This window comes from Truncatella angustata (assembly GCF_020726525.1).
Source record: "Truncatella angustata strain MPI-SDFR-AT-0073 chromosome Unknown BKA67scaffold_3, whole genome shotgun sequence".
NCBI lineage: Eukaryota > Fungi > Ascomycota > Sordariomycetes > Amphisphaeriales > Sporocadaceae > Truncatella > Truncatella angustata.
In genome coordinates this window covers 3,382,234-3,409,192 of record NW_025763383.1, presented here as the reverse complement: position 1 = coordinate 3,409,192, position 26,959 = coordinate 3,382,234, and the positions used below count along the sequence as shown (strand labels likewise).

The 26,959-nt window shown below is 49.3% G+C and overlaps 11 protein-coding genes across 11 annotated transcripts; 6 read left to right on the top strand and 5 right to left on the bottom strand.

Moving 5' to 3' along the window:
- Positions 1-1,554: 1,554 nt before the first annotated feature.
- BKA67DRAFT_636298 (A cutinase-like protein from cryptococcus Sp) lies at positions 1,555-2,382 on the top strand (the record flags this gene model as incomplete). The annotated part of the gene is made up of 2 exons (XM_046105674.1): positions 1,555-2,192; positions 2,260-2,382. The coding sequence occupies exons 1-2, from the start codon at positions 1,623-1,625 to the stop codon at positions 2,380-2,382; spliced, it is 693 nt and encodes a 230-aa protein (XP_045960225.1). The 5' UTR covers positions 1,555-1,622.
- Positions 2,383-2,832: 450 nt separating this feature from the next.
- Positions 2,833-3,747, bottom strand: BKA67DRAFT_534865 (glutathione S-transferase; the record flags this gene model as incomplete). The annotated part of the gene is made up of 4 exons (XM_046099929.1): positions 2,833-2,931; positions 3,038-3,526; positions 3,573-3,649; positions 3,705-3,747. The coding sequence occupies 4 exons, from the start codon at positions 3,745-3,747 to the stop codon at positions 2,833-2,835; spliced, it is 708 nt and encodes a 235-aa protein (XP_045960224.1).
- Positions 3,748-5,406: 1,659 nt separating this feature from the next.
- Positions 5,407-7,937, bottom strand: BKA67DRAFT_562267 (cytochrome P450). Its single transcript, XM_046102590.1, has 8 exons — positions 7,547-7,937; positions 7,304-7,488; positions 7,110-7,234; positions 6,829-7,051; positions 6,708-6,775; positions 6,571-6,642; positions 6,013-6,508; positions 5,407-5,941 (listed from the first exon to the last, which is right to left on the bottom strand). The coding sequence occupies exons 1-8, from the start codon at positions 7,773-7,775 to the stop codon at positions 5,834-5,836; spliced, it is 1,506 nt and encodes a 501-aa protein (XP_045960223.1). The 5' UTR covers positions 7,776-7,937; the 3' UTR covers positions 5,407-5,833.
- A 429-nt stretch (positions 7,938-8,366) lies between these two features.
- BKA67DRAFT_657854 (uncharacterized protein) lies at positions 8,367-9,500 on the bottom strand (the record flags this gene model as incomplete). Its single annotated transcript, XM_046107181.1, has 2 exons — positions 8,367-8,581; positions 8,711-9,500. The coding sequence occupies 2 exons, from the start codon at positions 9,498-9,500 to the stop codon at positions 8,367-8,369; spliced, it is 1,005 nt and encodes a 334-aa protein (XP_045960222.1).
- A 908-nt stretch (positions 9,501-10,408) lies between these two features.
- BKA67DRAFT_516327 (putative FAD-binding oxidoreductase) lies at positions 10,409-12,117 on the top strand (the record flags this gene model as incomplete). The annotated part of the gene is made up of 5 exons (XM_046097800.1): positions 10,409-10,587; positions 10,645-10,979; positions 11,041-11,102; positions 11,155-11,245; positions 11,303-12,117. 5 exons carry the CDS (start codon positions 10,409-10,411, stop codon positions 12,115-12,117), a joined length of 1,482 nt encoding a protein of 493 aa, XP_045960221.1.
- Positions 12,118-12,319: 202 nt separating this feature from the next.
- Positions 12,320-13,789, top strand: BKA67DRAFT_603703 (UbiA prenyltransferase family-domain-containing protein). Its single transcript, XM_046105347.1, has 2 exons — positions 12,320-13,107; positions 13,180-13,789. The coding sequence occupies exons 1-2, from the start codon at positions 12,488-12,490 to the stop codon at positions 13,616-13,618; spliced, it is 1,059 nt and encodes a 352-aa protein (XP_045960220.1). The 5' UTR covers positions 12,320-12,487; the 3' UTR covers positions 13,619-13,789.
- A 33-nt stretch (positions 13,790-13,822) lies between these two features.
- BKA67DRAFT_562256 (uncharacterized protein) lies at positions 13,823-15,146 on the top strand. The gene is made up of 3 exons (XM_046102589.1): positions 13,823-14,081; positions 14,143-14,563; positions 14,626-15,146. Exons 1-3 carry the CDS (start codon positions 13,999-14,001, stop codon positions 14,845-14,847), a joined length of 726 nt encoding a protein of 241 aa, XP_045960219.1. The 5' UTR covers positions 13,823-13,998; the 3' UTR covers positions 14,848-15,146.
- An 897-nt stretch (positions 15,147-16,043) lies between these two features.
- BKA67DRAFT_515647 (cytochrome P450) lies at positions 16,044-17,997 on the top strand (the record flags this gene model as incomplete). The annotated part of the gene is made up of 4 exons (XM_046097745.1): positions 16,044-16,267; positions 16,325-17,104; positions 17,233-17,693; positions 17,768-17,997. 4 exons carry the CDS (start codon positions 16,044-16,046, stop codon positions 17,995-17,997), a joined length of 1,695 nt encoding a protein of 564 aa, XP_045960218.1.
- A 362-nt stretch (positions 17,998-18,359) lies between these two features.
- Positions 18,360-19,670, bottom strand: BKA67DRAFT_534859 (uncharacterized protein; the record flags this gene model as incomplete). Its single annotated transcript, XM_046099928.1, has 3 exons — positions 18,360-18,805; positions 18,861-19,314; positions 19,371-19,670. The coding sequence occupies 3 exons, from the start codon at positions 19,668-19,670 to the stop codon at positions 18,360-18,362; spliced, it is 1,200 nt and encodes a 399-aa protein (XP_045960217.1).
- A 541-nt stretch (positions 19,671-20,211) lies between these two features.
- BKA67DRAFT_562245 (putative betaine aldehyde dehydrogenase) lies at positions 20,212-22,246 on the top strand. Its single transcript, XM_046102588.1, has 4 exons — positions 20,212-20,487; positions 20,545-20,913; positions 21,008-21,418; positions 21,481-22,246. Exons 1-4 carry the CDS (start codon positions 20,449-20,451, stop codon positions 22,108-22,110), a joined length of 1,449 nt encoding a protein of 482 aa, XP_045960216.1. The 5' UTR covers positions 20,212-20,448; the 3' UTR covers positions 22,111-22,246.
- Positions 22,247-24,707: 2,461 nt separating this feature from the next.
- Positions 24,708-26,699, bottom strand: BKA67DRAFT_515771 (uncharacterized protein; the record flags this gene model as incomplete). Its single annotated transcript, XM_046097750.1, has 4 exons — positions 24,708-25,146; positions 25,203-25,330; positions 25,381-25,561; positions 25,738-26,699. 4 exons carry the CDS (start codon positions 26,697-26,699, stop codon positions 24,708-24,710), a joined length of 1,710 nt encoding a protein of 569 aa, XP_045960215.1.
- Between the last annotated feature and the right edge of the window lie 260 nt (positions 26,700-26,959).

Here is a 26,959-nt window from a genome sequence, read left to right as displayed (position 1 = left end):
GTAAGTTGTGCATCAAATTGCCATAAACAATACACCAGCAAATCTAGAAAAGGCCACCGATAATCGCCGGCTTTCTCGCTGTTCTGGCAAGCGAAACATTATTAATGGACTGACTAGTTCGTTATATCATCGATGTGATTTATAGACGCTTCAAGAAGATATATATCATTCAGACGAATCGCAACGTTTAGGCAGAGATCAGTACTGAGTCGGCCTTCGTCCTCGACATCCGGACCTAGGCTGCGCTAAGTGTAATACCTCGGTTCCATACGGATTATCTCTCTTTCACTAAAACCAACCCGCTTCGGATTCGGACCGCTGATCTTCGCGTAAAGGCCTAACCGCGTCAGGGCCTAACGGGCCATACCGACCCGATGACTTTGGTCAAAAGTACTCTAAGCACGGCTTGGGGGCGGATGCGCATCTTCATGTGGACATAGGAAGGAATTTCATATCAAAATTAAGCCAAATCCTGCTCCTCGACCTTCAGATGAGACAAAACAATGATCAATGCTGCAATGTACTCTGGCGCGGTGATTCGAACCCTAAACGCATATCGGGCTTCGTATATGAGCCTGATTCGAGTTTCCAGTATTCCGGGATAGCATAAAACGATACGTATGGAAGGCAACTTTAGACGGCAATTGGAGAGAGCCCATCATGACGAAAAATGAGGCCATTACATATCATGATTTGATGACGCGAAGGATAAACTAATAGATTACCGTGTAACCCCAGGAAAGACACATCTCGTACTGTTTGGGTGAAAGTCGCGAAAGACCACAGGCCATCTCTATTGCGTCGCGATAAATGGCGTGAATCCATGGTCTCCACGACGCATAAACGCATTAAACCCTGGCTATAACTTCCATTTATTCCCCGAAGGCCATGCCAAGCTCTTGAGTTTGTGCATCGCCCAATGATTTGCGGACCCGCTCGCCATGTGTGAAAGGCGCCCCGCAGTATCAGGAAACAGCCTAATAATGACACTTTCCTCTATGCGGCTTTCAACGCGAATAATGGGTCACTTGCCCTCCAAATCGTTCCAAGCAATTCCCCCCATTATCCTAACACTAAGACGTTATAGCACTGATTGACAGCGCTAGAAGCTTTCTTTTCAGCCTCCAATAAAGTGCCGAGGTAACTAGCGACCAATAGACTTCACACTTAGCACAGCGAACGACGAGACTAGTAACGTAGTCCAAACTCCCGGACTGGAAATTCGGGACCTAAACTCTAGTCACTGGGTCCAGAGCCGTATCCCGAATCTCATTTATGGAGAATCAATCTTTTTCCGATAGATATAGCCTTGCAAGACTGGAGCCACATAGGAGCCCGGTCCAGTGACCTGAAACTCCTCCTCCACATCGTGACCTACAATGATGTAGATTTGCATGTTCAAGACTCCTTTATTTCCATGGAATTAAGCTTATCGTAGCACAAATGCCGAGCCGAGGAACCATAGCGTGATGTTTGGACGAGGCAACTGTATATAAAGGACGAAATAAATGGCAGTTCATTATCCAAGAATCGCTACTCTTCATTCACTCACATCTGGCATCCGATCTTGAAATCACATCTAAATCTCTCCTTGTACCTCATCAATCTTGAAATCTGCCATCATGCATCACGCTTCGTCCTTAACTTTTCTTCCGCTGTTGGCCTTGTCTGTAAGCGCAGCGCCGGTCGATGCCTCGCTCGAGGTCAGAGCCAGCTCAAGCGCCTGCCCTTCCTACACCATCATCAACACACGCGGTACGGGCGAGCTTCAAGGCCAGTCTGCTGGTTTCACGTCAATTAATTCTCAGGTCACCTCCCAGCTCTCTGGGGGCAAGATCTACAACACGGTCTATGCTGCCGATTACTCGCAGAACTCCGCGGCCGGCACGCAGGATATCATCAACAAGATCACATCTACGCTCCAGTCATCGCCCAACGAGTGCTTCATCCTCCAGGGCTATTCACAAGGCGCCGCTGCGACGGTCAACGCACTTCCGAGCCTCACCGGTACGAGCTTCAATGCGGTCAAGGGGGTGTTCTTGATTGGAGACCCCGAGCGCAAAGCTGGGTTGGCGTGCAACGTCGACAACAACGGCGGCACCACAACCAAGAACGTCAGTGGGCTGTCGGCAGCTTTAGGGAAGAGCATTCCTGATGACTGGATTTCCAAGACTCTGGATGTTTGCATCTATGTGAGTGACTGCCATTTTTCTTTTCTTTTCTTTCTAAGTCTTGTTGACTTACTAACCACATGACTAGGGTGACGGAGTTTGTGACACTACCCATGGTGTTGGCATCAATATGCAGCATCTCTCGTATCCTACTGATTCAGGTACTCAGAAGCTTGGAATCAGCTTTGCGGTCAAGCAACTTGGTGCTTAGACTAGTTGTCACAACTTGACTAGACTGTCTCACCCTTACTTCAATACTTGACAAAGGGTGACTGTTTTACTGGCTTTACGATTTAAATGTTCATAGCTTTTCTATGTGGTATCTTTTCTTTTTCTTATTGCCAGTCTTGTTCTTTGTCGACCCGAGATATAGTATCAGACCTGATGTATTCGTAACAATAACGGAGTTTTCGGGATATAGTTGGGTTTTATCAATATATGCACAGTTCACATCCAGGACATACCGGTAAATTGTTTTGGTTGGTGATAAGCGCCCACGACTCACGTGATTAATCTCTAATATGCCTTTGAACACTACACAAACATGCCTTAAGCCCGATCATTTTACAATGTTCATCGAGAAATAAGAATAGCGTCAGCCGAGGTGCGAGTCTCATACAGACTACCACGCCTCCCAAATGACCTGAGTTTATTCATCATCTCACGGTTTCTTCGTCGAGTCTGACTTATCGGCAGCAGTCTGATTCTCGTAGTCTGCGAAATAACTTGATGCCTTTGAGGACACTATTCCACTACAGTCCTTGAGGATCCAGTCAGGCGGGCCCGGATCACCATGGAGCGCTTCCATGAAGGAAGGTCGATCATGCGCTCATGCCAAGCGCGGACATGAGGAGAGACCCCCATACCTCATCCCAGGACTTCTGCAGGACCTCACTCAAGTGAACGTTCCAAGGCACGAAGGCCATATCAGCAAACGTCATGTTGTCGCCGACGAGCCACTGCGCATCTGGGGGCTTAGCAGCCAGCACACTCTCCAGCACGCCGATGACTCGTTCGATCTCGTTGGCATATCGGTCGATCGCCGACTTGATCTTCTTTGGGTATGAGCGCCGGCACCAGACGCATTGGCCATAATAAGGGCCCTGCCCGCTCATCTGGAAGTGTAGCCATTGGTTGCTGATATGGCGCTCCTTTAGGGTCTCGTAGGAAAGACGATGATTGATGTTGTAATGCTCGATCGGATACTGATAAATCGCACCTGATTCCCAGAGAGTTAGGTCTGTGTTAGGGTCTTCGATCGCCGGCACTCGACCGTTGGGATTAAAATCAATGAAAGGCTTTTTCTTCACTTGGGCCCAACTGAAGGACTCGATCTCATACTTTAGTCCAAGTCCCTCGAACAGGAAGATAGCCTACTCCAGAAATTTTAGTATCACTAACAGCATAACGCTCACGCTCGCTCAATAGACTCCAGTTCACTAAAAAGGCGTTCACATTCCACGGGTTGGGGCCAGGTGCTGCTTGACAATCAGCGAAACAATTCCGAAAACAGCGATGGGATGGGAATCATACGAGTGAATAAAATACGAATTGGCTTTAATGGATTGACCGACATATTGGGGAGCCAGGTCAATATTGCTCAAAGCTGGATCAGCACCGTCGATCAACAAATACCCTTTCTTTGTACAGAACACCTCTATATGTTATTAACGTTAGGAAGTTCTCATGGTTACTATAAGCTAACTGTTTTAAGATTGCTTTGTAATCATAGCTTGCTATGTAACCAACCGGCTTGCAGCTGTTCGCGCGGGCCTTTTGTACGTACCCATGATGCCTATGTCAAATAAACTTATGTGCGCATCACCATACCTGCAGGGTTGCTATTAGCTCAATACGATATGCTTATGTATTTCGGACACTTGTCGATGCGCCAAGATGTTCAGGTCTAAGTTCCACGTTATTCAACTACCTGAGATGCCGAGGTAAATTGATCACTGGATTAAGGGATGACCCTTTGTATTACTATAGCTCCAAACGGAAAAGTAACGGCTCGAACCGCATGAGTTCTATGTGGTGTGGTTTTCTAAGCCCAGTCCGGGGAGTCATCAGCCTCCTTGGAAGAATTGTGACACGTCGCAATACACATCGAAATACTTAAGATACGACGATTCTGATTATCATGTCATCCGTATCGGGAAGGATCATTTGTGTTAAAAGAAACACAGGCAATGGTTATGGCTTTCTCTAATCACTGTGGAGCTTAAAGATGTTCCATAAGCGTCGTTCTTAGTCTGCTGGACGGCAGCTGGGAGAAGACGCTTCGACTCGTTGGTCTGAAGAGCGAGACGAGTCAGTACATCTTTAGTATTCTTCTCCACATTTACGAAGCTAGCCTCCAAAAAGAACTGTAGAAGATTATAGGCTCAAGTGGGCTTTAAGCGAGGGCCCTGAATAATCAAGAGGTTGAAGAGTTCATCAAGGTTGTCGAAATTTCAGTCTGCACTGGCCTTGTTGAAGCGTAGGCTTCTTCATGTGCGCTTCTTCGCACTACAAATAACCACTAGGCTCTGGGAAGGTTGTTGAAGTCGGTAATGTATTTGTTCCAGTTGAAAATCGATATAATAACCCTGAACTTACTCAACATTTGAGAAGGCTTTGTGGTAATATCAAAAATCTCATTGTTAAGAAGAACAAGCACTAAGAAGCGCAGATATACTAGGTTAAACACACCCATAAGGCCATATTGGATACTTGTCTTGACATCCCAGTATTGAAGTTTGACGTTGATTGGGAACGACTGAGGTGGTGGCGTGGTATCGAATAACATATCAAAGACATTGAGTCGAGTCGAGACCGGATTTGATTACAAACGGGGGTGTCGTAGTATAACTCGCTGCCTGCCTTATTACTGATATTTAACCCTTATTGCTCGCTGATAACAAATCTTCGCACTTTGTGTCTAAAAGAAATATCTAATTCTCATCAATACTCGTCGCTGCCCATGACTCTATCTGATAAAGGTGTTCTTTTACGTTTCAGTGAGCATGTAATTAGAAAGCGAGTGCTTTTCACCCGAACATGAGTTTGCATCCTATAGCAACGGATATATATCATGACAACTACTATTCGAAACAACGGTAGTACCACTGTTTCTACAGTCATACATCCGTAATACGTTTCGCCGACATTTTCGTTGAAGAAGCGGCCATATCTCATTTCGGGTAATTTGGTATCAACCCATTGATCCGATATACATTTACGGACCTTGCATAGTCTGCCCTCAAAGCAATGCTGATACTAACTACGTCCCAAGATCTGTGATCCTTTGTACAAGCTAGAATGAGCTAGAATGAAGTCAATTCTAGGATGTCCTGTAAACATATGCAGATAGAGGAAGGTTTGCTCCCAAATCGATCCTTGTTGGGCGGCACCAACAATCCCCGAGTTTCTACTGATCTTCCATTTCAAGAGCATATCTCACACGTATGACCAAGAAATATCCCAGTCAATTGTCTGACCACCTTTTCTTTTAAAATGGCCACACATCCAAGGTCACCTGCTCTATGCCACCAGACATTTGGCCCTCATATTGTTTCTTTTTGTGGTAGGCTTTGAATTCGCTGCATACATAAAAAAGACATTTGAACGATTGCGCTTGATCCCTAATTACTGCCTTCAAAATCATTACTTACTGGGATAAATCAAGGCACCCTAGCTGCCAGTTTTACGTTCAAGCCTGAATAGTTCCAATTCAGAAACGCCTTCCCGGAACCAGGCTCGATTAAGGTTACATCGAAGTGATGAAAAAGCTAGTTCAAGTATCAGCAGAGATGACAACAATACGTTTCAAAGACTGTATCATGACAACAGTAGCGCTTACCTGCACAATCGCCTTGACCGTGATGAGGTGGCTCAGAGTCTTGCCAATGCAATGCCGCGGCCCGTACCCAAATGTAAAGTCGTATCGCGCCGCCTTGGCCACCCATTCAGGCGAAGCATCGCTGTAGCGCTCAGGGCGGAACAAGTGCACATCTTCACCAAAGAGCTCACGATTGCGGCTAGCCACGTACGGTGAGCCTGCCACCTCGACGCCAGCCGGTACGAGCCGGCCGCACAGCTCGACGCCGCCCGGGTTGTCAACCCACCGCGGCAGGAAGCTGACAATGGGAGGGTCGAAGCGCAGCGACTCGCGGATGCAAGCGGACAAGTACGGCATCTGAGTGTTGATATGCGTAAAAGTTAAGTTGTCGATGCCGCCGTTCTTCAAAACAGTAGCGTCGATCTCTTGTCGGAGGTGAGTGAGGCAGTCAGGATTTTGAAGCAGGTTGCGGACCAGACAGCGGATGCCGTGACCAGTGGTGTCGCTGGCGCCGAGACTGGTGAGGTAAAGCGCATGAGCTTGTGATTGTTTTGGTTTGAAGAGGTGAGCAATGCTTACATGACAAACAAGACATCTTCTTTTAGCTCCTCGTGATCGTGAGCGCTAAGATTTATATTGCTGGAGAGAATCCTTCCGCGGCATATATATCAGCAAATCAACAAATCTTTGCCAGTGACTAGGCGTCGCCAACTTACATGTCTAACCCAATATGCGATACACTGTTTCCCTTAGCCAACCGTTCCTCATAAAGATCGTCTCTGAGCTAGAACTTGAATGTAAGTGGATATAAGGTTGCAAAAGCATCTTAAATCTCACCTTGAGAACATTTCCTAGGCCAGAACCATCCCCAGCTGTCGGAATCAGAAATCTCCCCAAGGACCGAAGTAAGAACATCTTGAGCCGTGGAAGCCTTGCAAGTGCATGGATGGATGGACCATTGGCACGGGTATCGGCTAACATGCCGCTCTTGTCTCCGTGTTCGAGGAAGCCTATCTCTTGGCCGAAAAAGAACTTGGTGACTATGTCCAACACCAAGTAGCTAGAGAATCAGTCCAGCTGGCCAGTTAGACAAGGGCCACACAGGAACTAAGACGTACTTTCCCCAGTCTGAGAAATCGAAGATATGGTCTGTTGCCGCGAATCGGGTCCCTAGGGCATTGATCCATTGAGCGATGAACCCATCTGCTAAAGCTTCGTTGTCATAAATGGACTTGGGAGAAAACTACGAAGTAGTCCAATCAGGTTAATCCTCTCGATCTTGGTGCGCACGCCATTTTGCCAGGCGACTTACTGCGGGATCTATCCGGTGACGCTTTTCCCGATGCTTTTGCCAGTCGTTTTCCTCAACCATACCCTTTACATCACTGGGTGAGTGATTATAGTGCGGCGTCTTGTTCGCACGCAGGTGGTAAATCTTAGGTAGCATGGTCGGGTCGTTGATGAGCAGCAAGTTGGGCTGCCAGCGCACGATGGGCCCTACCAATGCATGAGCTAGGACACCCGAAAAGAAGTTTCTAAGGCCAATAACTCGTACCGTATTTTTTGTGCGCATCTAATAATATCTCGTGTTCCCTGCCAGTTAGAACCATGCCAACTGAGTATAAGCGAGTCCATGCAGCGAGTGGCGGCCCGGGGAACGACAAGAGACGATTATTTTCCCTCCATGCGGTAGCAATAAGCACTATAGGGAGCACGACAAGAATAACAGCGATCAAGGTTGCTTTGGCCGTGTCCAGGCTCAGCCATGCTTGGACGTGCTCCATATTGTTACAAGTGAGATTATTAATAAAGGAAGACTAGATTTGGGACTCTCTTCGGGTTTTAAAGAATTAGATTACGGCATGTGCCGCAGATGGTTTTGCTGCCAATAGGCCAATGTGGATAGTGTGTACTTGAAATGATGTAGCGTCGTACTGAATTCCCAGTTATACCCCTACCGCGTAGCCCAAAGGTTAGCGGTAGGTGCATGCTCCGTCAGAGCAAACCTTCTTGTTTGGAGAATTGGAGATTCATTGACGTCCGCTTGCATACTCGAAATTAACAATTTTTCTGCACAGCATAAAGACAAAGATCGTATTGATTACTTGGAGAAGGTACGAAAAGATCATTTTTTCCCTGCATTTCTTCCATTAGATTATTTGTCGTATCTCCTTAAGGGCGCAGCTAAACATATGGGGTGCTGTAAAGCAATTTCATAGGGCCAACCGTCATATTACATTCCATCTCATCACATTCACCACTCAGATGTCCGCGCATCTTCCATACGGGTTATTGAACACATCAGCCGGTTGTGAATATTGGCAAGAAGCTGGTGTTAAAACAGGGCACAATGGCCACGATATCTCAAAAGCGCCTTACTTGACCAATGGCGTGTCTTGCGCTGTCAAGCCCACCCACTGCACGCTCTTCGACCAGAGGGCGTCTTGTGCCGTCTCGTCCCGGCTCTCTTTAGAGCCCTGGTCTGGCGTGAGGAGCGTGAAGTAACCACGCTCGCCAGGATGGGCCTCATTGGTAGCCAGGCGGGCAACGTCGATCCCGGCGGCGGCGGCAGTTCGTGCAGTTGGATCCACTATTCCGGAAAAGAGTCAGCACTTTCCTGTCTCAAGTGACTTTGCTGGATGGAGCTCCTCAGAACTAGCAATCCCTTGATTTCTGTAAAAAGCATGATGTGTGAGTTTTGCAGCCAGGTCCGACTTACTCAGGCTAAGCAGCGGCCGCAAGGGCCGGAGTACAAATTTCGACAAGATGGTCAGCTTGAGTGGGGTGTTGACAAGCAGAGCGCGCGAGTCTGCCAAGTTTCCAGGGTTTGTGACCACAACGGTGATGTCCTTCAGCTGGGCGTCTTGCTGCAAACGGCGGTTGAGCGCATGTGTGAACATGACCAGTGCGAGCTTGGAGTTAGCGTAGCGGTGAAAGCCGTGGCCAAGGGCGTCGGGCGATGCATCTTTGGCGGGTTTGACGAGAAGTTCAAGCTGGGTCGGGTCTGCAGAGATCGCTGGCGGTATCTTCTCCAGCCCGTTCTTACCGGGCTCGTGGCCGTCGCTCGTGAACAGGACAATTCTTCCACCCTCAGGCCGGAAGCTCTTAATCAAGCGGAGGACGAGTGCGAAGTGCGACAAATAGGAGACCTGAATTGTCTTCTCGTAGCCGTCGTCGGTCAGCTCAAGCGGACCTACCAGATTCCAGTAATAGGCGGTGCCCACGATGCCAGAGAGCTGGGGGAGGGACCCCTTGGCAACCTCTGCCGCAATATCGCGAGCAAAATCGTGCACGGCGGAGAGGTGGCTAAGGTCGAGCTCCCGGATTGAGACGAGAGCTCCGGGATGCTTAGCAACGACGCTGCGCAGCTTGCTAGTATTCGCATCGCCGTCGCTGGTGTCGCGAACCGTGAGCACCAAAGTTGATTTCGGCGAATGCTCAAGAAGGTAGTCCACAGCTGGGACGGCCAGCGAGCCGTTGGCTCCAGTGATGATGATGGTGTTCGACATGACCAACTGACTTCAAACGTATGAAAGCCGAAGATGGAGACTAACTTTCAGCGGAAACCGTGGGGAAGTTGAAAACAGGAGGACCGCGCTAACCTTCTGACTGCTCCTGGCCCCCGGAGCTCGCGCGTTCGGCGGATGGACACTTCCCACATATAATGCCTACACAGTAAGGCAGGCAATCCGGTACCTTGCCGAAGCATGTACAGGTACTTACTATACCTCTACCCGACCTTTCATCACTTCTCTGCGGACTGCATACGGATCCGTATTGGCAGCCTTGACGAGACCACTCCCATTTTAAGCGAAATGATCTCGGGCCATCTCCACATTGGGTGCATACGCTCATCCAATGAGAACAACCTAGATAAGCTGTGCCACAACCACGCCGCTGCACTGTCGGTGCAGCATATAGTTGCATATATCGAACATAGCGAACATAGCCAAAGACATTGAATGCGGGCCAAGCCGCGAAAGCCGCGAAAGCCGCGAAAGCCGCCAAGCTCAGTCTCATTTCGGCGGCTAGACTAATCATGTATGAATGTTAGAAATCCCACGTATCCGCTATGACTTGCAGCACGATTCGTCCGCCCATTGTCAGGATTGTGCCTCGATGGCTGACATGCCATGACAGGCCATTGTGCGTCCATGCTGTCAACCATGCTGACGAAATGCTGGGATTTTGATCCTATCCTATGCCGCTCACAGATAATCTGTAGCCACAAGGACTTCTAAAGATACATTGTTAGGCTGACTTGGTCCCAGAATGGCCCCAACAGCCGGAGGATGAGGAATTGTAACAAGCAAAGTCAGAATGGACGCCGCATACCGTATAGTCGAAGTATATAAGTTACAAGGCAGTGAGCGGCGTGCTGGGTCAAGATCATGGAAATATAATAAAGCAACTCGTCATGTCTCTATTACTTCTAATTGTATCGGTGACTACATTGCTCCTTGGTACTACAGCAGCTGATCCAGGCGCTGATCAAAGTAATGTGGAGACTGCGTGCGAAGATCTGGTTAAAATATTGCCAGGGGCAGTTCATTTATCCTCCAGCGCAAACTACAGTACCCTGGTCAGCGAGAACTGGTCAGTACAAAGCCCTCCACTGCAAAATGTAGTTTGATTCTGACCCATGTAACAAAGGTCGGCCACGGCCACGGCCCATCCCGCATGCATTGTCGTGCCGGCCTCTGCGGCAGAGGTCCAGAAGATTGTAGAGCTCCTTGTGGGCGAGCAGGTCCAGTTCGCCATTCGCTCCGGTGGCCATAGTCCTTCTCCTGGGGCTGCCAACATCGACAACGGCGTGCTGATTGATTTGGCTGATCTCAATGGAATTACATATGACGCAGCCTCGAGCACGGTAGTGGTCGGCACCGGTAATAGGTGGAACGCCGTTTACACTGCTCTTGATCCCTATAACGTTACTGTTGTTGGTGGTAGGGTTGTCGATGTTGGAGTAGGCGGGTTTCTCCTCCAAAGTAAGTCGTTTCTATATTCTTGAACGATTATAGGCTGAGTGCTAATACTATCTGAGCTTAGGTGGTCTCTCGTACCTTTCAGATCTATATGGTTTAGGTTGTGATAACGTGGTAGAACATGAGGTTAGTAGCCTCATCGCCGCTTGTTCTGGATCTCGCACTGAATAAACCGTAGGTGGTGCTTGCTAATGGATCGCTGGTCACTGCAAGCGCCGACCAACACCCAGATCTGCACTGGGCGCTCAAAGGTGGAGCAAACAACTTTGGTCAGTGAATTTGCATGACTTTAAGATACTTGAACTGAAAGTTAGATTATGGGGCAGGCGTAGTCACCTCCTTTAAGCTATCTACCTATCAAATCCATCTTGTATGGGGCGGCTTCAAGTTTTACGCACTCGATCAGCTGCCAGCTCTGTACGCCGCCATGGCTGAATACCAAGCTGCACCGAACAAAGATCCATACGCCAACGTCATGCTACAAGCTTTTACAACAAATGCAACTAATGGTGCTGTCCTTGATATTGTATACCTCAAGCCTGAAGCGGACCCGGCCGCCTTTGCACCATTTTACTCGATCCCAACTACTGGCGACACCACCCAGATTCAAACATTGACTGATATGATGAGCGCCCAGTATGTTCCCGACATTCCTCGAATCGACTGGTTTGCTACCAGTTTTCTGCCTGACGCCGGTTTGTACGAGGCTATCAATAACATCACAACCTCGGCAGCGAACCTGGCACCGATTGAGTCCCTCACTGCGGGCTCCATGGCCATTGGCTTACAGCCAATTTCGGCGAGCTTAGTCCTCGCTGGCCAGGAGCGTGGCGGCAATGTATTTGGGCTCTCAGCCATCAACCAAACCTGGTTTGTGTTGGATTCCGGCTGGTGGCTGCCTTCGGAGGATGACCCGGGGCACAATGCCACACTTGACATACAGGAGTCTATTTGGGACGCAGCCGTAGAGCGGGGCCTGGAGGTGGAGTACATTTTCGCGAATGACGCTAGCTATAGTCAGGCAGTCTTGCAGAGTTACGGCTCCGAAAATGTGGCCAAGATGAAGGACGTGCAGGCACGTTATGATCCGCACATGGTATTCCAGAGGTTGGTTCCGGGGGGTTTCAAGCTAGGGCTGTAGACTAGATACACTGCATCGGAAAGAAATTCCGGGATGAGACGGCTATCGCCGTGGGGGAGGGCGAAAAGGACCTGGTAAAGTCACGTGTTGTGCTGCATCATGTATGTTATAGTCCATATCTGTGCTCGGGACCACTTCGATGTAGAGTATCACTGGTGCTACCTCGTGCAACGTTCGTGGGCAACTTGGTGTGCAAAGTACTCTGAACACCGTAAGGTTGCTACATACTTTATGTCCTTATTCGGGCTACGTTTTCCATCTCACCATAGATACTCTGTTCTCCTGATCGTCTAATCGTAAAGTACTTCGACACAATCCATACACTTTATTGTTGTTCAAATCCCGTTTGCATTGTCATAGTCACATCAGCATGCAAGAACAGACCCGGACAGTTGGGAGAAACCAAAAACGCCTTCCGCACAACGGAAAGGCTTCTGGTGCACGATCCAAACCCGATCTCGCGCAGCAGTACGGAGGCCGGCACTCTGGACGCTGGGTATCCAGGCTCCCGGAGTCGTGGATACCCTACGTGCAACTGGCGCGCCTGAGCCCCCCGGCGGGCCTGGCACTGATCTACTTCCCACACCTGTTCGGTGCTTTGCTTGCCGCGGTTGTCCGAGACTCGCCCCCTGGCCATGTTTTACGCACATGTGCCGTTCTGCTGCCCTGGAGCCTGTTCTTCTCCAACGCAGCACACGCCTGGAATGACTTGGTCGATGCACCCCTCGACGCGGCCGTGGCGCGCACCCGACAACGGCCCATCCCCCGCGGCGCCGTCTCGGCCCGCGCCGCCTTTACCTTTGCAGTTTCTCAGGCTCTCCTGGGTATCGCCGTGCTTTACGTTGGCTTCGCCGGCCGCGAGGGGCAGGGGACCGCTCTCTATGTCCTGCCCAACGCTTTCGCAACGGTGTACTACCCGTACGCCAAGCGCCACACGCACTTTGCTCAATTCGTTCTGGGCTTCTGTCTGGCCTGGGGCGTCGTCATTGGGTGTGCGGCCATGGGACTAGAGCCGTTTGCAGTGGGACCTTACCTCACCCTTTCGCATGCCAACGTAGATAGCTGGTCGCCGGCATTCGTATCGATGCTCCGCATCTCGCCTCCCGCCATTTACCTCACGCTGGCATGTGTCCTCTGGACCGCCATATACGACACTATATACGCTCACCAGGACCTGGTTGATGACAAAAGACTTGGGCTTCGCAGCCTGGCAGTCATGCTGGGTGACCGTGGCACAAAGCCCGCACTATCTTTCTTGTTGTGCGGCATGGTGACCATGCTCGTGGCATGTGCCACCTCCTCGGGGGTGATGGGATGGTGGCCGTACCTGATTATCGCGCCAGGTGGATGTGTGCTGTCCCTCGGATGCATGATTGCTTATGTCAATTTGAAAGACTCAAGCAGCTGCTGGTGGTGGTTCGGCCATGGTTTCTGGACCGCTGGTTTTTCCATGGCAGGTGCCCTGGCTACCGAGTATATCGTGCATCGCTTATTTGTGTGAAGATTATGAGACTAGACAGGGGGTGTCAATGCCCCTTGCGTGGGTCAGCATTTGCTTGGTCGGATGTGCACTACTCAACTTCCGTTTCAAGAAGGTATGGGCGGCATGGGACAGTGGCAGGCATTAGACGCGGAGACCCCAGATTAGTACTATATACAGCGCGGTCAGCACGCCACTGCAGCTCGTGCGTTTTTGAAGTCGCCAGCTGAATTCTCACCAATCCCTGCGAGCGCCTGAAAGGGCAATGGTCTCAGTCATCACGCGTGAGGTGCAAAACCCCGTTCAGACGATGTTGTTACATAATTGCGACGGCCAGGACAAATGAAAATTATTTCTGATTTCCTCTGTGTGCTCGTAAATTTCTGCTGTTCTTTTCTACGATGGTGATTATGACGGCTGCTGAGAGGCTGAGAGCCGCTTTACCCCATCAGCGGAACCAAGATGGTACAGTCACAATTACCGCGTAAGTTTTCCAACTTTAGAACCAGATTTAGTCATCAGTTATCTCAAGCTAGTTGCATCAGCTTTGAGGGCGCCATCCTCACCCGCGTCTTACCCGCCGATGCTCGGCGTGCCTTCTCTTTTGAGATCATCTTCTACCCTGATCACCCGCGCCTTCGCAATCTGCCGTCCAAACCGCCGGAGCATTTTCACCCTCTTCAAGAAGAGTATGTGAGCGTGTCTGAAGGCGCCCTGGCGGTCGAGGTCGAGGGGGTCGAGCACATCTTGCGACCTGGCGACCCGGAATTTACTCTGCGGCGCGGTGTCAACCATCGCCTCTACCCTTTCCGCAGCGAGATTTGTAGTAGGGTGCGCTGCCTCCTGTCGGCAGAAGAAATATCGAGCGCCTTTGCGCTGGACCTGGTCTTCTTTGAGAATTGGTACGCATACCAGGAGCAAGTGGTTATACATGGAGCAAAGTTGGACCTCATCCAGGTTATGAGTGTAAGATGTCCTCGTTGTTGATACATTGACTCAAGGCTGACCTTGAATCTCCATTGATCTAGATGTTCGATGCCGGTGACTCGTACCTCACGTTGCCCTGGTTTGTGCCTATGCGCTCCCTGGTCTCCCGTGTCATGAGCATTGTTCTCGGCAGGTGGGCTGGCAGCTTGCTGGGATATCAGCCCTTCTACAAGGAGTGGACGACGGATTGGGATCTCGCCTGCGAGAAAATGGAGACTTGCATCCTGCAGAGACGATTTTCAGACAAGAATAAAACTGCGTAGCTAGATTGGCCTGTCAGTGCATGTCAGCACAGTTGCAAGGATCAAATGCATGTCGTCCGTCTAGACCAGTACCGTACTGCTCTGCTTAGTGGTTTGATATGTATGCAAGATCATCAGATGAAAGTCGCCTGCATGGATTAATTACGTGATTTGGCGGCTATTGCGCACACTTTAAGACTGGGGACCGTGGTGATGTTGGCAAGAGACCTGTGCCGCCGTTCCGATGTACTCATACTTTTTTCAAACTCAAAATATCTCTTTCTTTCTTTCATACAGTACATGATTGGTTGCCGAAAAATATCCCTTGCATCTGTGAATGGCTTCCATGGCGAGCGCGTTGGTATAGTTACCCCGTTATCGTACTCCCCCTCCCCCTCTTCACCCCCTCCCTCTCTCCCCCACCTTTTTAGTCGGAGCAACGGTGCGGGCCGTGCAAGCATGAGTGATGGAATCGATATATATGGCGCCGGGACTCATCTAGACTAACATTACTCGAGAGCACAAAGATAGTGGAAGGGTCGGCTAGGTCAGCTAGTCAGCTGTGTGCTACGTAAACTTTAAAACTCGCGTGGGGCCTATAGTTATAGGATCGATGTTTCTCACAAGCGTGCGACAGCCCATGCTGTGCTGCTGCGGTGCTGCGGTGCTGCGGCGCAGAGCTGTGTCGCGCCTTAACAAGGATGGTACGATTACCCACGCAATTTCGGCTGGTGGAAGATCAAGCCGTGAACTCCCCGGTCAGCCAGCGTCGCCCTGCCTGGACTTCCCCTCAGGTCAATGTGATCGTTCCCATGAGTGGCCACTGCTTGCCAGGGTTCTTTTAAATTTAAGATATGAGGACGCATGCAAGGTTGTACGGGCTTACGGGTCTCGCACTCTTGAATTCAACTCGGCTGCAGGAGCTATCGTCTCGGGCAGCACCTACTGTAGCACTCCGGATATGTAGGCTAAAACGGGTGGCATGATTTTGACCGGTATAGACCAATACTTTCGCATTCTTCTCGAGCTGTACTCGTACCCGTCTCTACACGTTAAATGAGGCTGGTTCCATTAATGGCACAGTAGCATTGCCGAGGCTTTTCAGGGTCAAACGGTCTCCCATCTAATTTATCATTGTCAACAACGGCTTGCCTATCCATGCCTTCTTTCTGTGGTCCTAGACATCTCGGCGGTCGTGTCACAAGAGGTGTATCAATATGGACGCAACCAATGGCTTTTCGTCCTTTTTGACCGGATTGTCGTCATACTTTTCCATCCCAGTTATCTTAGTTTTAAGTGTTGTGTTGCTCTCGTCTTACGCATTTGGCCGGGAAACGTCGCATAGCAGCAATGGTCTATCATACCTGCCGGAATCCATTCCCTATGTCTCTAACACGTTCCTTTTTATGACGGACATGGCAGCTTTCCTGGAACGGGTCAGGTGAGCTCCAAGTATCCTATTGACAGGGACCTCTACTTCTAACGCTCGGATATCCAGTGAGGTCTTTGAAGCTACTAACAGCGAGGTAGTGAAATGTTACGTTGGGTTTCGGCCCTGCTACTTCGTTGCCAGCCCGCAGAACGTTCAGAGGCTATTCGGATCACCTGAGATCCTGGATGGCAACTTCATCCACTACCTTCTTATGGGGAAGCAATGGGGCATGACCAAAGCTGAGATGGCCAAGTTCAGGGAGGATAGGTCTGGTAGACTACCGAAGCCGGCGCCCGGATTCGAAGGCTTGGCAGCAGACAAACGGTATTGGCGCAACCACAATCGGCTCTACACAGACTATCTGACCGATACGAGGCATTCGGACGCTCTAGCGATGGAATTTTCACGTCGTTTCGCGCAGCGACTTGACAGGCAATGTGAGGGCTTACATGATGGGGGGTGGGCGTCAATGCGCCTGCTGGGCACGCTGAGAAAGCACATGTCCGAGTGCGCAGCCGAGACGTTGTTTGGCACACGACTATTCGACCTCAACCCCGGCTTCACCGAATGCTACTGGGCATATGATGAAGTAGCAGGACGGCTTCTTACAGGCCCGCCCGGCTTTCTGCAGCCACGAGCTGCTCGTGCCAAACACCGCCTCCACGCGATGGTGCGCCGCCACATCGATGCTGCTTGGGCCAATTTCGACTCCGGCTGCGTAGACGTTGAGTCGCTATGGGAGCCGCACTTCGGCTCGCATCTGTCTAGAGAGAGCGCTCGGTGGCTTCGCGAGCAAGGCTTTTCAGATCATACTGCTGCTGGACACACATTAGCAACTCTTTTTGGGTGAGCGATGGCTCTCATTCTTTCCGTTTATCATGACCTTTTCTTTCGGAAGGAAATCCCCCGTGACACCGTCTATATTAATCCTTTATGTGTAAGACCCTTGGGGGCTGACAATCATATGTTTCAAGCCTTAACGGCAACACGGTGCCCATCACCGCTTGGGCCTTGGCCGAGCTTCTCCAAGATCCGAAGCTACTCAATGCAGTGCGGTCTGAGGTTCTCACGGAATCAATCGATGCCGAGACGGGCGAGCTGGATGCTCGGCGCGTTGTGAGCCTTCCGCTTCTCCAGTCGCTCTATACCGAGACTATGCGGCTGCACGTGTCGTTCGCCGTGACACGCGAGGTGCGCGACGGACCCTTCGAGATCGCACCAGGCTGCTGGATAGAGAAGGGCGCAATTGTGCAGACGTGCTCGACCATAGCCCATTTGGACGAGGAGGTATGGGCTATTGAAGGGCACCCTGCCCGTGAGTTCTGGGCCTGGCGTCACGTCCGAACTGAGGAGTCCCGGGATGAACGGACCGGGGACACGACTACTCGGATGCGTTTCGCCATGAACGGGAGGCCGACGTCTTTTTTTCCTTATGGTGAGCCCCATTCTTCTGCTGTCTGGACACTGTTTTCTTTTTGCCCGGCTGGCTGGCTGACTGGGAAATTGTAGGCGGCGGGCATTGGGTGTGTCCAGGCCGCCATTTCGGTAAAATGGAGATAATGCTGGCACTGGCTCTAATTGTTACTAAGTTCGATCTCGAGTTTGTTCAATGGACACACTTGGACGGTGCGGAATCAGATAGGCCAGCACAGAACGATGGGCGCTATGCGGGTAGTATCGCCATGTTTCCAGATCGTGATCTTTCCTTCCGTTGGCGAAAGATTCGGTCGCCGAAATAAATCTTGCTTTTGGAATGCACAATGGATAATAAGACGTGTAACAAAGCGCTCCTACCTACGACAGAATCTTGCCATGGGCCGAGATTAACATTAATCCGCATAATTATAAAGTGATCGTTTGCCACGCTGCTATAGACTATACCGTTTCATTTGTGTACCATTCATAGAATATTTCGAATATAATTATAAGGTGATCGTTTGCCACGCTGCTATAGACTATACCATTTTATTTTGTGTACCATTCATAGAATATTTCGATTATACAATTTCCTCAATTATGCGATTTCGTCTTTATACAATTTCGTCTTCTTACATTATCGCCTTTATACATAATTCGTAGTTCGTTGCCTGAAAGCTAGGCTCTACTGCATCCGATTATACTTGACTTCTTCCTTGTCCCTTTGTTCCTTGACATGAGATTCAGTCCATGCCATCTCGGTTTTTACGTTGGTGGTTTGCGGCTGGTTGGATTCCATGCGGTTGAGTTCTACGTCTCCGTGTCCGACACCGACGGTAGCGGTCGTCTTACCAAGGTGTTCCTCGGGCCATCCGCTAAGGCGTTCCATCGACTCTTGATCCTGGTCAATGCTGACCGCCGTTGTGTAGCCGCTTCTCTTCTTCCGCATATTGACCCGCCCAAACGTGACGAGTGATTTGCCAGGCGTATTCGCCCGATCAGATGCGTCCTGACTTAGTCCAACATGGCGTAAGAAAAAGCTCAGAATTGGGCGAAGGGTGGGAAGAGAGGCTGAGATGATACCCATAGCAGGCTCAACTTCGACCCAGATAATTAGTTCCGCCAGATAGTCTGCCAAACAAATGGTTAGCCTAGACGGGGAAAATAAGGGTAGTGGTGCGCCTACAAGTGACGTCTGCTTCGGAACCCATCTTATACATATCCACCATGACTTTCAACTTGATAATGCTGGCTATAATTACAAGTGCACCAATCAGGAAATTGGCGCCAATGGCGACCTTCACCTTTCGCGCAACATGGAGTTTGTAGACCTCGTATATGGGCAAACAAAGGATCATCGCGTCCATGACAATGTTGGGCACGCCGTTTGTACTGATGTAGAACACGGCGGCGTTCACACACGTGCCGGGGGTAGCGAGGTCCCAGTACTTGTGAACAGGCGAGCACTGAAAGACCGTGACGATCATGACAGCAATCCACCAGGCGCCAGTCATGGAGCCCAGCACAATGTATCCCCACTTCATGAAGCGTGTCGGGAAGATGCGGTAGTACATGGCCAGGACGCTCCACTTGATAAGAGCGAGACAGGTGAAGAAGAGCAGTTCGCCGGCAAACATGTACTAATATATCCTATGTCAGCCACTTCCAGTTGGCGAATTGGGGGTGCATAGCTGACAATGAATGTATTTTTCAAGGCGTCAGGCTTAGTCGCCAGGGCGATGGGAAGATGAAGCCCGACGCCGCCGTACTTGATGCATAAGTATCCATCAACATATTCAGCCCACAAGAAGATGAGCGAGGCCACAGAGAGCCAGTCATCCAGAGCCAATCCGACACGGCGGTGCAGTCGAATGACGAGTCGGAGCGCAACGAAGAGAGTAGCCAGAACGATGACAGCAGTCATGATCCGAACTACTTGAGGACCGCCATCATAGTTGGCATATTCTGGTGGGTATTCAATTGGAGGAGAAGACATTTCGAGATCCTGGCCCAAAGGCTCTGAGGTCCTTAAACAGGAGCAGAGGAAAAACTGCCGAACTTGTTTATGCCTGCCTGTGTGAGGCTTTTTGCTTGGTTGAGGGTGGAGGGTGAGAGAGACATAGTGGAGGGTGAGAGAGACATAGTGGGGTGGTAATGTAAAATAGGGAGCCTGTAACTCTCACTGCTTATTTGGCTGTGGGAGAGGGCAACATGTCTGAAAATCCTGCAGGATCTTTGTCAGCAGAGCATCGATTGGATGTGGTCTCGCTTGACAGCCTGCTGCCGCGTGGGTTACAGCACATGAAGTGAACAAGACACAATAAAAAAGATAATCTTGATGTGCAACTGTAAGGCACAGCTGAGTAAGTATTTAGTGGTTTTATGCAGGTATGAACGCGGCCTGACAGAAAGCGAAATAGCTGCTTTGAGAGTCAGGGGCGGCTACGTTACATCGTGCCAGAGATCCTGGCCGCCCTGCATAGTCCCCTGTGGGGTATCTACGTACTTTACAAGTCACTGTACTTTAATACTCCTCGCCTCATGACAACCTTAGCGCAACATACCGATCCGTACCGATTCCCGATTTTAGTCGCAATATTGCATGCTTGTTAGGAATTCACTGGAGCCTGCAAGCCTTCCTTCCCACTCATTTGATCATTATCCGAGCTCCGTCTTTCGTTTCCTTTCCTCTACAATGTTCCGAGCACGCAGTGGCTTAATCAAACAGACCGCTATTGAAACACATTGCACTCCTGACTAAGAAATTCTTCATCATGGCGACAGCTGCCAAGTACGAGCTCGCTGACTTCGAGGTGCGTTTACCCTGTTCCCAGAACAACTCGCCACACTTTATTTAATCCTCGCGCTAGACGTTCCATAATGTGATCGACAACGAGCTTACAGGCACGGTGAGAACTCGTAGGGCGGTTGATCCCAGTACTGAACAGGCGCTTGCCGAAGTGCCTGTCTCGACACAGGAAGACGTCGACCGTGCCGTTGCAGCAGCCCAAGCGGCCTTCCCATTGTGGCGTGATCTATCTCAAGACGATCGTGCTGCTTATCTAACCAAATTTGTGGATGCCATCGACGCCCATCAGAAGGAGTTTTCTCAACTGCTGGGAAGGGAGGCTGGAAAGCCCCCGCAAGCCGTTGGCATCGAGCTGTTCCTGCTTAGCCACCAGATTCGTCAGGTTCTCAATTTCCGACTGACCGAGGAAATTATCGAAGATACTGACGAGGTATGTTCTTAAGTACCGCGTACCATCGCGGGACAAGTCAAGTCATATTTCACATCTTTTTTCTATCGCTCGCTGACCTATTTGTGACTTGAAGCGGAGCATTGTGCTTCGGTATGTCCCCATCGGAGTAGGTGTTGGCATTGTTCCATGGAACTTCCCAATGCTGCTCGGAATTATTAAGCTTGTTTCCGCGCTGCTTGTCGGAAATACATTCATTTGGAAGCCGTCGCCATACAGCCCCTACACAGCCTTAAAACTGGGAGAATTGGGCGCCAAGATATTTCCGAAGGGAGTATTCAATGTCCTTAGCGGCGAAGAAGATCTAGGTCCTATGTTCACAGCCCACCCGGGTGTCGCAAAGATCAGTTTCACAGGGTCGGTGGCCACTGGAAAGAAGGTCATGCAAGCCAGTGCCAGCACTTTAAAGCGTGTAACCCTCGAACTAGGAGGCAACGATGCTGCTATCATCTTGCCGGACGCCGACCTCGCGACAACCGTACCCAAGGTAAGCACAGTCCCTTGAGAAAAGGAAATTGACAACAGAGTTGACCCGCCACCTGCAAATAGGTAGCAACCCTAGCTTACCTGCATACCGGTCAAGTGTGCTTTTGCATCAAGCGTATCTACGTCCATGAAGACATATATGACGCTTTCCTTGCAGCCTTTGTTGAGTTCGTCAAGGGTCTCAAAAGTGGAGGTGCTGAGGATGCTGAGGCCGCAATTGGGCCTGTCCAAAATAGCATGCAATACGCCAAGCTGCTCGATATGTATAGCCACGTCTCTAAAGAGGGATGGAAGGTTGCACATGGCGGCGAGCCATCATCCGCCAAGACCGGTAGTGGCTTTTTCCTCCCGCCCACCGTGATTGACAACCCCCCTGATGACTCGCGTCTTGTTGTTGAGGAGCAGTTTGGGCCCATTGTGCCGCTTCTTAAGTGGTCTGACGAGGAGGACGTCTTGCAACGCGCTAACGCGTCCTTGATGGGCTTAGGTGGCTCGGTCTGGAGCAAAGACATAAAGCGTGCCGAGCGCCTAACACGCAGGCTGGAGGCCGGCACTGTCTGGGTGAACTCTCATTTCGAGGTCGGTCCACAGGTTGGGTTTGGAGGTCATAAGACCAGTGGAATTGGTGTCGAATCCGGTCTTGATGGGCTCAAAGGGTGGTGCAATGCTCAGGCCGTTTGGGTTAGGAAGTGAAGGATGCCTTCGTCTACGCCATTGTTGGCCACTGCCCCTTTTCGTCCATAACTCTGGGGGTAAATTAGAGTAACAATGAGAAAGTGCACGTAGAACATATTCAGTGTCCTCACCTTGTTCAGACAACAGCTAGAACTAAGCTTGAGCTCATGCAAAGCATTCAGTTTCTTTAATGTACCAGCTCGCTTGCTTCGGCAGGGTCTAAGGCGTCATTCTAGTTTGTTTTCAGTGATTATGTAAACTAAACCGTTACGCTACGTTAAATTCAAGACATTATCGACCTGCATCCTGCCAGCAGTCATTATTGCTGACGTTAAGATATTTTGTATTCAAACTGTTTTTCTGTCCGCCCGTCTTGTTATCATCGAATGCTTTATTACTCGTTTTTTCATGAAGGTAGTCAGTTTTCCAGGACCCCAATGCTCAAGCGACTGGATGAATGCATCATGATCTCCTATTTTAGAACCTCCACCATCTCTCATTACTTTGATCACGTTCCGATTCGTCAACAATAAATGGCAACGCCGGCATTTTTGATTGCTTGACCTGCTTTTACTTTGTGAATTCGATGCAGTTAACCTTTTTATTTTTGGTCCCTTTGCAACTGAAGCCTAGGATTTCGTGTTTGTGTTGCGGTCACAGGGACAGAGCTGAGTCTCAATGGTCCCAAAATTAGGACAAGACTCTTGGTAGAGCAGGTGAGATAGCCGGTGCTTTCCTTCGGGTACAACTCAGTCAAACAGGATCCGTTCCTGAGACTTGCACATCTTTTGTTGTACGAAGGGCTCCATAACGCATTGTTACTCCGCCGTGAAAAGGTGTAGTATAAATACGCATAAGATGTGCTCTCCTGTTACTTTAAATAATGCACCTCATCCAGGAATGTCCAGAAACGGGTTTGAACACCCATCTCTTTCTTGCTGTATAATTGAGCTAGGTACGACATTTTTCCAGCTCTAACGTATTTTTCTGCGAGTTGTATAACATTAAGGAATAATAATTAATTGTTTTCCTCTTTTGTCTTCAATACTTCATGCTATATCTACGAGTGGGCGTCGTAGGCTTTAGTCCATTCTTGAATACCGGACGGCCACATCTCGGATATTCCATCCAGCGGCCACCAGGGAGAATGGACAATTATGGATTGGGTTTGTATTGCACCCGCATCATCGTGTGATCCTAGGAGCAGATCAGTCGGCTTAAAATTATGATACTAAAGACAAAAGGAACCTAATGTCTCTGGAGCTGAATAGTGTTGACGAATTGCCCTCATATAGATAGACTAGATGCCTTCTAAGATCCCGAAGATTGACAATCGACCTTCTGTAGCCAGTCAACGGAATGGTTGGTGAGATATGTACGTATTATGGTAATGATCTTCTGAAAATTCAAGCTCATTGTGTTGAAAAGTGACTTACGGCAGATATAGACTAATCGTTGGCTGTGGTATGGGTCGGCTGAGAACCAGAATAGATCAATCAATCTTGATCAGAGGCCCCAATGCAGGAGAATAAAAGCTTCATAACTTCCACTAGGCACTTAGCTATGTGAACCTAGATGGTTTTAGGCTTTGTCCCCGCAAGCTCGTGATTCAGAACAAAGGTCAAACTATCATCGCTATGCTCAAAAGACGGCTCAACGAAAGATTGTTTCGAGAAAAGCTCGAAGAATCCGATTATAGTATTCTGGGTCGATAAGGCGCCCATTTGAAGACCTTGCTTAAGTTCTTTCATGGCTAATGAGTATCTCTGAAACCCGATACAGCCAGTACGCTGTGATTTTCATTGTAACCGTGATTTCACCATATTTATCTTGCATATGTAGTTGTGAATCGGGTGAATCAACATCATAAGAAACTACATGAGGCACAATTCAATGGAAGAGCGCCCAGGAGGGGTGACACTGCTAGCAATCACATTTAGGTACAGCTTCGCCAGCCTGCTTCGTTTCCTCTTACCTTTGGCCGTGCGACGTATCCATTTTGATAGGAGTGGAGGTTCAATGGAAAATACATTGGGTTTTTGGCTGATATTATCGTATCGACATGTGTATAAATATATAGTTGAATATAGTAAAACCGAAAAGTAGGGCAAGGTGTTATAAGTTCAAAACAGCCTTCCTTAACGCCCTAACAAACGTGGTGGCGAATTAGACATGACCGCACACTCCTTATTTATAATCCCCACCATAAAGGGAACTATGAATCAAGCATCACATGTCCCAAACGAAGAGTCGCAGTTAGAAGAACAGTAATCGGCGGTAGAACCACTAGATAAGAGATTAGCGAACCAAGATCAACTATATGAATATGCAAGGTAGGCATGGCCGTACCAGTATCCGTATATGGAGCAACAGTCACCAAACTCTGAGCCAGCACAAGTGTATCCGTTTTCCTCGCCGCAAGTACCGTCTGGAGAGATGGTTGAGATGGAAGACGCAGCGGCTGATGCCGTTGTGGCAGTGGCAGTGGCAGTGGCAATGGATTCGTTGCAACTACCATAACGAGTGTCACAATATGTAGAACAATAGTCCAGATCGGAACCGCTATGTGATCATATAAGTTAAAGTCAAGTAATTCCATCTGTAAAGAAGTAGTCTTACCAATATCCATAAATACTGCAGCAGTCACCGAAGCTGGATCCAGAACAGGTATAGCTTGTATCGTAGCCACAGGTTCCATCCAGCGAGATGCTAAGCCCCGTCGCCGTGGCGCTGGTGCTGGTAGAAGTTTCTGTCAAAGTGGCAGTTCCTGCAGTCGCTGTCGCCCCCGTCGTGGCAGAGGTGGTGGTGTTGAGGGCGATGGCGGTGTTGAAGGCTACAGTCGGCAGTGCGTCCGGGTCAACCACGCATACTCGCTCATACTCATCCATCCATTCATCATTGCCATAGGCTTCATCCGAAAGGTCATCATCTTCGGAAAGATCGTAGTAGGCTAACACCGAGCTGCAGAGATTATAGTCGGCCAAAATTGATGCGACGGTTGAGTTGAAGGTCACGGTTGTGGTGGTGACTGCAGGCCATGAGTAAAAGAAATGGCTATCAAATCATCAGGTAACTAGAACAAGATGTCAAATAGAGAATCTATATCTTACGTTGTTGTACGATTGACAGTCCTCGTCGAGATCGTGTCTATAGTACTTCCAAGAGTGGTGTAGTTTCTGCTGCTGGTAGTTGAATTATACCCAGAGTAAGTTTTGATACTCCCAACGGCTTCAACGCACTTATATATAGTCAGCAAAACCCATTGAATTCAAGATATTAATTACTCACATAGGCATTTCCAAGCCAAAGAGAGCTGCAAGAACCACCCAACTGAGGGTTGAGAAAATAAAAGTCGTCCAAAGAAATGCCATAGGCGTCAACAATGTCTTCGCATTCATCGCCACTCTCAATAGTATACCAGTAACCACAGTCAGTGTTTGACGTTGTCACAGCGTTTGTAGGAACGGCACTAGTTTTTCGAATCAGAATCACGCGTAATCAAGCAAGGTTTTGAGTAAAGACTTACACCGCTGTAGTGGCTGTCATCAGGGGAAAATAGGATGGAATACTGGCTGTACCTGGCGGACTGAGGTGCGTTAGCTATGTAGCGACCGCTTGAGAGTTCCATGCAGTGCGCTGACTAACCTGATACAAATATATGTCCCCATAAGACTTGCAATGTTTAAGCACTGACTATTGAGATTGGTGTTCCAAGATATGAAAGTTGTTGCAGTGACCTCCCTGGTCAGGCTGTCGACTATAGAGTCGCATGTGTCATTTTGCTGCACCATATATACCTCGCAGGACTCTGGGAGACATAGGTTCTGACCTATTGTCAGGTACGTGCAGTTCTGGTTCAAAGCATTTGTGCTAGCGAGAAGTCCAGTTGACACGTTCTGGGCCGCTGAAATACTGATGCAGCTATCGCCAGCTTGTACCTCGTACACAATTGTATCAGTGTCAGTCATATTGCAGCGAGCATTGGAAGTCGCCGAAACCACCGTTGAAGTCGTCGTGGCAGTTGCAGTATGTATGAAAGAGTAGCTGGTAGCTGAACAAGCAGCAGCTCTCTCCTCGAAGTAGGATTCAGAGACAATTCCCTTACCATACTCGGAGTCGGCAATGGTGTACAGGTAGTCAAGATAGCACTGACTGCAGCCGATCTTCGAAGATCCAGTTCCATTGGCTGCATCCTGGAATTCGGTGTTACAGTATTCACCCGACGAATCGTCGGTTATACAAGTAACGGACTGCCTCCAGAGAAGCCTTTCTCCTGCACTAGATGCTGTTTGTAGAGTGCCTGAAATGTTATACATATCAGAGCCGCAGACATTTTCAACAGCGGTGACATATTGCTGCAGAGACTCTGTACAATTCTGGGTGCACAGTCTCCCTAGGGCAGTCGTACCCCATGAGTTTGTCTTCGTTACCGCTCTGCTGAGGCTGGAGTAGCAACTGATGTCAGCAACTAAGGCCGAGATACACGAATCTGACGCAGTGGTATTTCCAAGAGAGGTAGTGGTATAGATGTTGAGAATATCTGAGGCAATGGTGAACCGCAATAAGCAGCTCCAAACGAGTGACTGTATACTAGAGGAACAATGCATTTTCGGGCGCTTCGTAGGCTGTTGCCTAGTAGGTAAAGAACGATTTTGAGGAAATAACACAACGAAGAAATGCCAGGGCGACGATTGATAACGCCCATGAGACTATCTATCTCTTGCCTGGGATGTCTGAATGACCAAGGAGCATGGCACCAGCCTAGATTCTGCAGGTATTTCCGAAGAATTACCCAATTTTAATCGTGCATATATGGCGTAGAACTTGACATTTTGGGGTCTTTTAATGGAGTGTGTTGTGGAGTATG

What these genes read in the sequence shown, in the direction of transcription:
- BKA67DRAFT_562267 (XM_046102590.1), bottom strand. Translation starts at nt 7,775, where the DNA reads ATGGAGCACGTCCAAGCATGGCTGAGCCTGGACACGGCCAAAGCAACC. An exon ending in GAAGATGTCTTGTTTGTCAT is followed by an intron (nt 6,509 to 6,570) that starts GTAAGCATTGCT and finishes TTACCTCACCAG; the next exon opens with TCTCGGCGCCAGCGACACCA. An exon ending in CGGTCAAGGCGATTGTGCAG is followed by an intron (nt 5,942 to 6,012) that starts GTAAGCGCTACT and finishes TACTTGAACTAG; the next exon opens with CTTTTTCATCACTTCGATGT.
- BKA67DRAFT_562256 (XM_046102589.1), top strand. Translation starts at nt 13,999, where the DNA reads ATGGTGATTATGACGGCTGCTGAGAGGCTGAGAGCCGCTTTACCCCAT. An exon ending in GGTACAGTCACAATTACCGC is followed by an intron (nt 14,082 to 14,142) that starts GTAAGTTTTCCA and finishes TAGTTGCATCAG; the next exon opens with CTTTGAGGGCGCCATCCTCA. An exon ending in ACCTCATCCAGGTTATGAGT is followed by an intron (nt 14,564 to 14,625) that starts GTAAGATGTCCT and finishes CCATTGATCTAG; the next exon opens with ATGTTCGATGCCGGTGACTC.
- BKA67DRAFT_562245 (XM_046102588.1), top strand. Translation starts at nt 20,449, where the DNA reads ATGGCGACAGCTGCCAAGTACGAGCTCGCTGACTTCGAG. An exon ending in TTATCGAAGATACTGACGAG is followed by an intron (nt 20,914 to 21,007) that starts GTATGTTCTTAA and finishes TGTGACTTGAAG; the next exon opens with CGGAGCATTGTGCTTCGGTA. An exon ending in TCGCGACAACCGTACCCAAG is followed by an intron (nt 21,419 to 21,480) that starts GTAAGCACAGTC and finishes ACCTGCAAATAG; the next exon opens with GTAGCAACCCTAGCTTACCT.
- BKA67DRAFT_603703 (XM_046105347.1), top strand. Translation starts at nt 12,488, where the DNA reads ATGCAAGAACAGACCCGGACAGTTGGGAGAAACCAAAAACGCCTTCCG. An exon ending in GCCTGGGGCGTCGTCATTGG is followed by an intron (nt 13,108 to 13,179) that starts GTGTGCGGCCAT and finishes CAACGTAGATAG; the next exon opens with CTGGTCGCCGGCATTCGTAT.